At 46.2% G+C, this 12,343-nt stretch overlaps 1 protein-coding gene across 1 annotated transcript in view; it reads right to left on the minus strand.

Annotated features, from left to right (window-relative positions):
• Positions 1-7,445: 7,445 nt before the first annotated feature.
• The window catches only part of Aatf (apoptosis antagonizing transcription factor), a 99,859-nt gene continuing 94,961 nt past the window's right edge, over positions 7,446-12,343 (minus strand). The window contains exon 13 of the mRNA XM_031350836.1: positions 7,446-7,607. Within this exon, the coding sequence (XP_031206696.1) occupies positions 7,544-7,607 (64 nt within the window). The 3' untranslated portion in view covers positions 7,446-7,543. The remainder of the gene's footprint in view (positions 7,608-12,343) is intronic.

Below are 12,343 nucleotides of genomic sequence, written 5' to 3' on the forward strand. Positions count from 1 at the left end.
AGCGTTTCTCTGTATAGCCCTGGCTGTCCTGGAAAAAAAAAAAGAGATTTTATATTTATTTATTTGTTTGTTTGTTTATATGTATGGGCGTTTGGCTTTCATGTATGTCAGTGTGCCACACATGTACCTGGTGACAACAGAGGCCAGAAGAGGGCATCTGATCCCTAGGACTGGAGTTACAGATGGTTGTGAGCCACCATGTGGCTGCTGGGAACTGAACCCAGGTCCTCTGGAGAGCAGCAGTCTGTGCTCTTAACCGCTGAGCCATCTCCAGCTCCAAGATTTTTTTTTTTAAGAGTATGTGTCAAAAAAAAAAAAAAGAGTATGTGTCTATCTGTGTCTGTTTGTCTGTCTGTGTCTGTGTCGAGGTTGCCTTTGGCATCCAGAAAAGGGGAATAGATAGATCCCCTGGAGCTGGAGTGACAGGCAGCTGTGACCAACGTGCTGGGAACTGAACTCAGGTCATCTATAAGAACGCTACATGTCCCTAATCACTGAGCCATCTATGCGGCCCTCGGACCTCCGGGCATCCCAGGATCACTCCTCCCTCAGAAAGCATCACAGAATGTGTGTGGTTCACCCTCAGGTTACTGAGAGGAACCCTGAGTGTCCACCTGTCTGTCCTCCATCCGTAGCACCGCACTATCTGTCCTGCCTCTGAAGTCCTGACAACCTCAGGACTGAGTCTCTCACTGACTCAGCAGGGGCAAATCCATGCAGACTGTGGCCAGGGAACGGAGGGACTAAGCTCTTCTCTTTGCCACCCTAAGAGGAAGCTGGGCGGCAGGGAGCTTTGTGTCACTGTCAAGCTGTCTCTTGGAGCCTTCTGGTCTCTGTCATTGATTTTGAATTTGCTTTTCTTCCCTCTCCATATTCTGTTAAATTTCCTTTCTTAAGAATTCAGCATCCTTGACCTCAACAAATGAACTCTGAGAACCCCGAACCAGGGGAAATGAAGCCATGAACTCCTCAGGAATGTAAATGTTGCTAAAATGACCCTTCCAGAGACCCACAGGGCATCGGGAAATCTATAGCCACACAGGGAAACAGACGTTAGAGAAGGCAGCTGGCCGCTTACCTCAGCCTCCCTGCAAAAGCACAGGTAATGAAGGCTTCGTCAATAGAGCTGTCGGACAAATTGAATATACACAAATCGCAGGCTGATATGGATCCCATGGACTGAAGAGAATTAGTTAATGAACTTACCAAATGACAGGCAGTTTTTTTTTTTCTTTTAATGTTATGAAGGAGAATGGAAGAAAAGAGAAAATGTGGTTGGTGCACTTAAAAACAAAAGGTCTGGTTCCCGGAGGCCAGCGCCACTCAGTACCTAGCCTGTCGCCAACACAAGCACAGTGCCAACCTCGGCAGCAAGAGTATCATTGGGAAATAAATGCGGCCAGCGAGGTTTGGACTAAGCAAACCGCAGAAAAGGCGGCCCAGTGTCCCAGCATCCGGAGCCGCAGCACAGGCCCCCGGAGCTCGCAGCCCTTCCCCTCCCTCGTCTCCTCTCATGTGGAGTCTGGCCCAGGGGAGATTCAGGTCTTTCCACACAGAGTGACTGCTCCAAATGAAATGGTTTTCTGGTGCGCGCTCTCTTTCTCACTCTCTCTTCCTCTCTCTCTCCCGCTCCCACTCCCTCTCCCCACCTCTCCCCCTCCACTCCTTCCTGTTTCTCTCTCCTTTCCCCTCCCCTTCTTCTCTCTGTCCTCTCCCCTTCTTTTCCTTTCTTGCAACAATTGTGATTAATGCGTCTTTTTAAAAATCAACACATGAAAATTGCATTCTTGGGGTCTCACCTCGTTTGGCACGCCCAAGTCAGGTGAGCGTGGTTATTGCAAACATCCAGCATGGCTTTGTGGTGAGAACGAACACTTTTCTCAGAACGAACACTTTTCTCGCTTCTTTAAAGTATGTCAGACGCCACCAGAATGCATTGTCTCCTTCCGGGCATCCCAGGACCACTCCTCCCTCAGCTCTGTAACTCTCCTGCCTCTGTAACCACTGCTCTGCTCTCAGCTTCTGTGAGATCAACAGCCTTAGACTCCACCTCAGTCAGACTATGCAGTGCTGACTTAGCACTCTCCAGCTACAGTGTTGCAAAAGACAGGACTTGGCCTTTTCACAGGTGAATACTATTCCACGTATATGTGCCACATTTTAACTTAGCAGTTAATGAGCATTTTGGTTGAGTTTTTCTTTTTTTTTTAATCTCTCTCCCCCTCCTATCCTCCTCCTCCTCTCTCTCTCCCCCCTCCCCCTCCCTTTCTGCCTCCCTCCCTCCCTCCCTCCCTTCCTCCCTCCCTCCCCCTCTCTCTCTCTCTCTTTTTCTCTCTCCAGGATCTTACTATGTTCTCCTGGCCTTAAACTTGTGGCAATTCTCCTGCCTCAGCCTCCCCAGGGCTGGGATTATAGGCACACACTGTCACCTCGGCTCTGTCTTGGCAATTATGAATAGTATTTCAATAATGTGGAAAGGCAGATGACCTGTCGCCTGAGTCCGTCACCTTTGGAGAAACCTTAGAGAAGCAGCATGATCTTCTCATGATGGCCAAACTATCTTCCATTTTTCACACAGAGGATCCTGCCACATCCTCGCTGGCACGTACCTTTTCCTCTTTTATATTCTTCTAAACAGAGGAGGCGGTGTCTCACTGTGGCCTTTTATTTTGTGGCTTTTATTATTTTAATAATAAACACACAGTCCCAAAGGTGAATGTGGGTGTGCAAGCATGACACAGGATGCACATGGCAGTGAGTGTTGTGGTCAGAGGACAACTGAGACAGAACCTCTGTTATTTTCTGTGTATGTCGGGCTAGCTGGCCTAGAAGTGTCTGAACATTCTCCCGTCTCATCCTGGGTCCCTGAAGTTCTGGGCCTTGAAGCTCCAGCTGCTGAGCATCTCCCAACTCTTTTTTTTTTTTTTAAGATATTGTCTTGCTGGTTGTCCTGGAACTCGCTCTGTATAGCAGGCTACCTTCCAATTTGTAGTGATCTCCTGCCTTTATGCTAGGATTAGGCCATCTCTGGTTATGTGGTTTGGTTTGTTTATTCTTGTTTGTTTTTTGGGTATTTTTTTTTTTTGAACCAAGAGTCTTTCTATGTAGTCTAGGGTGACCACAAACACCTGGGAATCCTCCTGCCTCAGCTTCCCGAGTGCTGGGATAACAGGAGTGCATCACTGCAGTTCTCAATGTGGCTTGCACTTCCTTTGGTTAATGTTGAACCTTTTTCATATATGCCTTCTTTTGAAAAATACACTTGGATATAAACAGTCCACACAGAATAAAAGGATATACTGCCTTCTTTTCTCTTGGAAGTGGGAACTAAACTCAGAGCCTTGTGAGCTGACCCTGTCATTAAGCTATGTCCCAGCCACATTGATTATTTATTGTTTTTAATGTTTTTATTTTATTTTATGTTGTGTGTACGTGCCCAAAAAGACAAGAAGGGGGCATCATATCCCCTGGAGTTATAGGCAGTGGTGAACTGCTCATGGTGGATGCTGGGAACCAAACTCTGGCACCTTATGTACTCTTTTTTTTTTTTTTTTTTTTGCTGTTGTTTAAAATTAAATTTTGTGTGTTTTGCCTCTAAATATACCTGTGCATCACATACATGTCGGGTACTAAGAGTTCAGAAGAAGGCATCAGATTCTCTGGAACTAGAGTTCCACTTGTGAACCTTGTTGTGGGTGCAGTGTAGAGACACATGTGGACATGTAGTCTACAAACATGTCCAAGCAGGATCTGGTGAAATATCTCCACTGTCCCAAAAGGGACCACTAGTGAGTGGGTCCAACCTAATGTGCATACATACACAGACACCAGCTTTTCCAGGCCACATAGAACATGTGGCCACTGGTTGTCACTGGGGTTCCTGTGTGCTTTGTAGCATTGTGTGGTGTGAGGTGGTACATGTAGCCATGTAGGTGCTTGGTTTTTATTTTATTTTATTTTTTATTGCTAGAGATTGAGTCTCATGCATGCTGAGCACACACCCTACATATGAGTCGCACCCCAGCCCCAAGTATTTGGGTTTTATTGTCTTTAAAAGTACAAATTTAAAAAAATTTTTTAGGGGTTGGCAAGATGGCTTAGCAGGTAAGAGCACTGACTGCTCTTCCGAAGGTCCTGAGTTCGGATTCCAGCAACCACATGGTGGCTCACAACCAGCTGTAATGAGATCTGACGCCCTCTTCTGGTGTGTCTGAAGACAGCTACAATATATTACACCAGAGTGAGTGGGGCTGGAGCAAGCTGGCCCGGAGCAAGCTGGCCCGTCCTGAGTTCAATTCCCAGCAGCCACATGATGGCTCATGGCCATCTGTACAGCTACAGTGTACTCATACCCATAAAATAAATAAATAGATCTTTTAATTTTTTTTTTTTTTTTGGTTTTTCGAGACAGGGTTTCTCTGTATGGCCTCGAACTCAAGAGATCGGCCTGGCTCTGCCTCCCAAGTGCTAGGAATAAAGACACACACTACCACAGCCCAACTGCAAGTGAAAAAAAAAATTAAACAATCCAGTAAAAAAGAAAATCACATATTGGACATGTGGGAGCAGCTCAGTGGTGGATGAGTCTTTAGTATGCTCAGAGTCCTGGGTTTGCATCCCGGCACATTAAGTCTTCCATGTTAACATCATTCCCACAGAAGGTCATGGTTATTGGAGAAGAGTATGCCTACCCATGGGAAGGCCAGAGAAGCTCTTCAATGAACCTAATAACTGTAATTATTAATTATGACATATAGTCATCATTACTGAATCTGTTTAGACCAGATTAGCCTTAAACTTGTAATTCCTCTGCCTCAGGCCTGTGCCACCCTATGGGGCTGAAGCTGTTACTTCTGGGTAATGGGATGGCAGATGTCTTTTTTTTTTTTTTTTTTTTTTTAATCTAAAAATAAGGCAAGAAGCTAGCCCAACCTCTTCGTCAGTCAACGACATCATGTTCTTCTGAGCTGAGATGCCACCTTGTGCTGGCAGATGTTGCATCTACCTCTGGTGAATAGTAACTGCCTCACCATCCTGCTGGAGAAAGACAAGGACTTGAGTGTAATGTGTAGGCTGGGCAAACCCCACACACAAAGGCCACTCCAGTCACCACCACAGAGGGCTCAGGATAGGAACTCTGGATAACTTCTCAACTCATTTGAAAGTCAGCATCAGCTACCAAATGTAAAGTATTAGTTTTATTAAAATGCAAATCTATCAACTAATCCATCTTTCTAGAAGCAGCAGAATTGCAGGATCCATGTCAATTAAAATAGTTTCCAATTTATTCCTGGCTGGAGGGAGGGTGGTCTTCTGCATTTTAAAATGAACATCTCCCTTTTAGTGAAAATTCTCTTCCCCTCCTTTTCCATCTCTCCTGTCTATAACTCACTTTAGTTGAACTTGCTGGGTTCCATATATCCCGAGTTACCTGTTCAAGCCTTCCTCCTCAGGTGACCTGTCTTTCTGGGCTCTAGTGGCCTCCCAGATGTTTCCCACTCTCATCACCACACTGTTCCTTGAGTATGGGCTCTGACCCTGGGATAGGATGTTTCACATTTTCAGGTGTTCATTTGGGAAGAGGGCCCACTGGTTTCTGCTCACTTGTCTTTTCAATGACTAGGCGCAGTGTTAATTGAAGCATTTCCATGCCAGTCAAGCCTAAGAGGTAGCTTGGGATCTATGTGCAGAGGCACAATGAGAAAGAGATGGAGGGCTCTGCTCTCCAGGAGCCCCCTCAACTGGAAAATTCCATTGTGGTACCCACACCCCCAACACACACCAGATTCCTGGACAAGAAACATTGCTGCTGAGTTTTAACAAAACACTATCAAAATCTGACTTTAAAGATGTCTGGTTTTGAGTTAAAGCTTCACCCAGCTGTCTGCAGCCGTTATCTCTGCTCTCACCTTATTGCTCTTTATGAAAAACTGGAGCAAAGGAGCAGAGTGTGCTGGTCTGAGATGCCTACGCCTCCTATGTAGGATAATATGATGCATATTGACCACAGCAAGCCAATAAATCCCCCTTATGGGGATTTAATTTCCAGCTTTTGACCTTTGGATGAAAAACAAGTGCACCATCTCCTCCTGCTGGATTACACCAGCTAAGGAGGGCCTGGGGAATCTTTCTTTTGAGACAAGTCCTTTCTAAAAAAAGCCCTGGCTGTCCTGAAATTCACTTTGTAGATCAGGCTGTAGATGGAGGTCAAAGATCCACCTGTCTGTTGGGAGAAATCAGGGTTAGCTCCCTAACCCATCTGTGGGCTGTGGTCTTGCCAAGTTAGTTCTCATCTACCCAAAGCAGTATAGGTATTTCTTTCATGGGTTTTTTGCTTTCTGTGCTAGAGACGGAACTGGAGGCCTCTGCATGCTGGGCAAGTGCTCTACCAATGAGCTACACCCTCTGCCCCAAACCATTATTCTTCATTGGAAATCCTAACTGTATATATTCATGGTCTAAAGGGCAACATTCTAGATGTGCACAGCACGAAGTGGCTGAACTGAGCCTTTTAACAGATCCAGTACCACACTGATCATTTTTTTTTATGGTGAGACATCTGGAGTTTATTCCCTACATTATTCTGGTCCTCAAAGCTCACTCCTCCAGCCTAGACAACTCTCCACACCCCATGGCCAGCAACTCCCCATCCTCCTCCATTCCTGCTGGTAGCCACGCAGGGAGATTCTTGTCTTTCTGTTCCTGGCTTATTTCACTAAGCAGTGTCCTCTGGGCTTATTGGTGCTGTCACCACGGATAGAATCCTTTCTTGGCTTAAGGCTGAGTAGAATTCCTCTGTGCACACATACCACATTTCTCCATCCATCCATTTTTAGAACAAACATCCATTCTGAAAACAGATTTCTCAAAATAATACAACTGGCCAAGAAGTTCAATAGAGAATGGGGGACATTACTGATAGAGAGAAGCACAAATTAAAACCACACTGAGGCATGGCCTGGTGAAATGGTTTTTACCAAATTTAAGTCATGACAAATGCTGGCAAAGCAGGAAGGTGAGCCCTTCAACACTATCTGGGAAACAAAAGTTAAGAGTGACCATTAGAGGACAGTATGGAGGCTCCACCAAATCCCAAAAGAGAGCTGGAGAGCAGAATATGTGCTCAGAGCCTGTGAGGTCCTGGATACACACTCACACACACACACACACACACACACACACAAGGGTGGGCAGGCCTGCCACAGCAGTACATGTTCTGAAAGTACCAAAGGGACTGAAGATCAGCAGTGAAGGTCAGCTGATCCCACAGTTAACTCACTACAGTCCAGATGTGGAAACAACCTGAGTATGCATTCAGGGATGAATGGACAAGAAGTGACGTTACAGTGTATGAGGAGACTATAACTAGAAAAATACAAATCCTTTCAGCAGTTTAACTCTAAACCACCTCCTGTAGTTCAAGAACTCACAGTGAAGACAGTGACAACAGATTAAAAAAAAAGATTTATTGTAGTTTTGATCATTTTATTGGAAGCAGCGGGTGGGTCCTGTGCGGAGGTTGGGCATGAGAAGGATGCTACTGTCACTCCCCATGGTCTGCGTCAGGACGGTTGAGCTGGCCGAAAAGAGATCGATACAATTCAGTCCTAGGAAATAAAGCAAACTGGTTAATACACTGCTTAACTTTTCAAGGTTAAAAAGGAACCAAGAAGCTGGGAAATACCTTCATCTGTTTCTTCAATTGAAAACACAGCCATGTAATTAAGAACCACATCTCGGAGCACTTATTCACAAATACAAGGGAAGGGAGAAACCCAGAAGCAGCCAATCACATAGTGAAATATGTAAATAGTCCAGTGTGGCTGGATACCCTGTCTCCAGGGAATGAGTTTTCTATAAGTTTGCCCTTTACAGACAGGCTCTTCAAGTAAGAAAACAAGATTGAATATTTTAATAGGATATATGAGACTGGCAAGCAACGAGAGGATTCAATCAGACATGGGATGTAGGGGATATAATTTAGTTTTCATACATTTTCTGGGACTTGGCAGTACTTGAAAAACAATGGAAATGACCCAGCAACAAGATCCCAATTACGATCATGTGTGCAGAGCTTCAGAGCAGAGCCAGGGCTCTTCCCCTCCCCCACACCCTTTGCTCTAATCTCAGTCTAAGAAATAATTTAATTGGCTAATTTATTTTTAAAGTTGGATTTTAAAAATTAACATTATTGGGCAGAGGAGATGGTTCACTGGGTAAAATGCTTGCTATGCAACCCTGAATTCAGATATCCAGTGCCCATGTGAAAAACTACGTGTGCCCATGCATTCCATAACTTCAGTGTTGGGGGACAAGAGTGGAAACAGGGGGGTTCACTGGGGCTTGCTGGATAGGTAGGCTAGCCAGAAAAACCGTGCACTCTGGGCTCAGCAAGAGGAAGATCCTCTTGACCTCTTAAGAACCTAGATACATAAGTGTGCACAAGTATATGATTCATACACCACATAGCAATGAAATGAAACGAGTCATGTGTGTGTGTGTGTGTGTGCGCGCGCGCATGTGTGTGTGTGTGTGTGTGTGTGTGTGGGTAACTTTCCCTAGGAACTGTCCACCTTGTGTCCTGAGACAGGACTTCTCTTTGGCTATGACTGGCTGGCCAATGCACTCTAGGGATCCTCCTGGCTCCACCTCCCCAGTGCTGGTTATGAGTGTGTACCCTTACCTGGCTTTTAATGTGGGTACAGAGGTCAAGCACAGGCCCTTCTTTGTACAGCAAGTGCTTTATCAGCTGGGTTGCCCCACCCCACACCCCAGCATACTGTATTTTTAAGGTCTCACTATTTTTGACATTGGCTTCATATGCTGGATCCTGCTGCCTCTGCCCTTCCAGTGCTGGGATTACAAGTGTGCACCACTATGCCCAAGTCTACAGCTGAATTTGGACATTAAAAACACAATTATGGAGCCGGGCAGTGGTGGCACACACCTTTAATCCCAGCACTTGGGAAGCAGAGGCAGGCGGATTTCTGAGTTCAAGGCCAGCCTGGTCTACAGGGTGAGTTCCAGGACAGCCAGGACTACACAGAGAAACCCTGTCTCAGGGAAGAAAAAAAAACCCAACCCCCCAAAAAACCACAATGATGGAGACTGGAGATAATGGTTTGGGGGTTAAGAGCACTTGCTACTCTTCAAAACAAAACAAAACAAAAAACCCAGGGTCTGTTTTCCTACAACCACACCAGGCAGCTGTGAGTCTAGCTCCAGAGATCTGAGACCCTCCTCAGGCATAAACTCACAAACACAAAGTAAAAATAAAATGTCTTGTTTTAGAAATACAGCAAATAATCACTACAGCTTACACTGCTGTTACATCTGTGACACATTTAGCTCAGCCTAGGAAATGGCAAATGGCGTGAGTCAGATGGTGAGCCACCTTGTCAGGAGAACCAGGCTCTAGAACACATTCTTCGGTGGACAGGAAGCAGAGCTGCCCTGCAGTAGAAGGCGGCTCACAGTCCCAACAGGCCAGATCCTGAGACAGCCCAGGGACACACCCAAGGTAAGGGTCCACGTCTGTTCCGTCCACATCCCAGAGGAATGTCACACAGACTGGTATCTTTAGATCTAGCCCTTAGCCTGTTATCATGTTAAGAAAATGGGTTTCTGAAGGCGTTCTTGTTGTCTGAGGTCTCCCAGCAGCCACCCTGATACAACAGAAGCTATCTTTGCAACTGTTGGAGATTTGTCTTGCTCTAATAGGGTTCCATTTGGCTTTAACTTGTGGCCTCCCTGCTCTGCCATGATGGCAGCTCGGCTTTTCAGCACTCACTCTGCTGTTCCTGTGGAGTAGGAGACACGACCATGGGAACCCCAGCTCTCAGGACATGTCAAAGGAACAGCAGGATGGCAGAAACCAGCGCTGTCATGTGGGGATCAGTGCACGGGCAGAGAAACTGATCAGAAAACAACAGAGGGACTCTAACTTTATTACAGGCATTTTATAGTCACAACAATTTGCTGGAAGCCTCACCCTAAACTGCCAACCAGTCCTGACCCACACACATTCCCACTGTTCTCTAGCTCCAGGCATCTGCCCAGCCCTATAGAGGGGAAGTCCTCACCCCAGATGCAAATGGACACCACATATGCCCCCCGGGATCCCCAGCAGCCCCGCCCACCCTTCGCCCCTCACACTGTAGCCTATTTCCCAACACAGCCTCCTTAGCCATTTCAACTAACAAAATTAAACAAGGAGAGAGCTGCCATGACAAAAAAGGACAGCGCGACTTCAAGGTGATACTGGCTGAGGAGAGATACGGGGCACAGCGCTGCTTTAATCTTCCTCGACTCGCCCTGCTGGCCTGCACCAAGAGCCATCACTGCCTCCAAGCAAATGGTTCCACTCTGCTCCACAATGGCAGCACAGTGCGTGGGCCAAAGGCAGCAGGTACTGTCTGTCCTCTGAGGGCTTACGTGTCAGGAGTGGAGTGAAATGCTGAACCTGTATTTTAAGAGAGCATCATTTCACACTCAGTGCGCAAAACTGACAAACATATGCAGCTGCTTGTAGCAAAGTAACCTGGGAAATTGAGTCACCTCTGTTCTTAAAATATAATAGAGAGGGAGACAGGTTGAGTGAAGAAAGGATTATTCCAATGTAAACATCTGCAAGCAAATCCAGCCCCTCTGTTCCGTCAGCTGGAATTGCCTTACGGGGAACACAGGGTGACTCTTCCTCCCCTTCCCATGCCTTCCACTCCCGGTCTAGAGACACCCAGTAGAGCCCCTCCCCAGCTCCTCCTTGCCTAGAGCAGTATCCACCCCTAAAAAACCTTCAGTCAGTTAAAATGGAGCTTGAACACAGTAAATGACTGTGGCAAAGCCAGAGCCCAGCCTGCAGGAAGAACAACCCCAGCCCTGCATGCCACCACACATTCTAAGTTGCCATGTCACATAGTCTGGGGCGGCATTTTAATTTGTTTTATTATTGTGTGTTCATGCCTAGTCACATGTGGAGGTCAGAGGACAACTTGTGGGACTTGCAAGGAGAAGACACCAGAAATGAGACAGCAGAGCTGGCCACCCTGACCCTCTGGTCCTCCAGTATATGTGGAGCATTGCAATGCTGTCCCTGTAAGGCTCTGCATAGTGAACTTGGCAAGTCATTGTTTCAAATACAGACTCCTGCTCCTGATCACATCAAAAGAAGATGAGGGTCTGTGGTCTGAATTGCCTCCCTGTCTTATCTCCACACCCTTGCTCTCAATGGCCGGTGGCAATGTCCACTGTAGAACACATATGAATGTTGAAATGACACAGCATGGGCCACAGAGCGATTACTGGGACCTGGACCCAGGGTGGAAGGGTCAATGGCAGGTGCTTTTCCTTGAATTAAAATTTAACTCATCCTTTATTACAACGTACAAAAGCAAGTAATGAGCATGAACATTTTTATTTCTTTTAAACTGTCATTTAGGCTGCAGAGGGGATAATTACCTATCTCTAGCGTAGTAAGGTTTTATAACCCTTAGTGAGGCATTTTCTAATTTAATATTTTTACTATATTATCATAAACCCCATTTCTGGAAAAAAATGTTCATACAGTAGCAGCCATTTTCCATAAAGATAGAGTGTGTGTACACGTGTGCATGTGTGAGCAAGGGTGTGTGTGTGTTCTAAAGGAAGATGCTCGGGGCGGGGAGACATGCAAGCAGCATTGGTGGGTGAGGATTTCCATGGCCTTTAGTGATGGTGTGCACTTCTCACAGGACTGCAGCACACATCATTGTCTTTCATGCTATTTGGGCAAACAGTAGAACGCAGCTTATTAAACCTGCAAATGGCCTGTTCGGGGCTTTCAATTTGCTAGGTCAGTAGCTTTCGGCATCTGGATCTGAATTCTCCTATCTGCTTCTGGCTTCTGGAAGACCATGCTCCTCCTACTCTGGCCTGGAAACTCCAAGCTCCAAGGTACCCCAACCCCACCACATGCTGTACCTGGCTGCTCTTGTGGGCAGCACAAAGAAAGCAGCTGACCTACAGATCCCCAGAAAACCCTGTCCACCATCTAAAACTATATCAAGGTCTCACTATCAGTAAGAACCTCATGTCTTCCAAATGCACTCTCCAACAAAGTAGTCTGAGTAAGGGCACAATGTGAACAGGCACAGTGGCACATGCCTGTGATCTCAGCACTTGGGAGGCTGGGGTAAGTGGATCCCAAGTTCAAGGCCAGCCTGGACTATAGAGCAAGAGCCTGTCTAAAACAGGAAAGAAGGAAGGAAGGAAAAAAGAGAAAGACAGTTCCAAACCTATATACATAGTTGCCTTTGATGCTTCTCCAGGCCCGGCAACCCTAATACCCACCACACATTTGGAAAGC

This window comes from Mastomys coucha, unplaced genomic scaffold (assembly GCF_008632895.1).
Source record: "Mastomys coucha isolate ucsf_1 unplaced genomic scaffold, UCSF_Mcou_1 pScaffold5, whole genome shotgun sequence".
In the NCBI taxonomy this organism is placed as follows: Eukaryota; Metazoa; Chordata; class Mammalia; order Rodentia; family Muridae; genus Mastomys; species Mastomys coucha.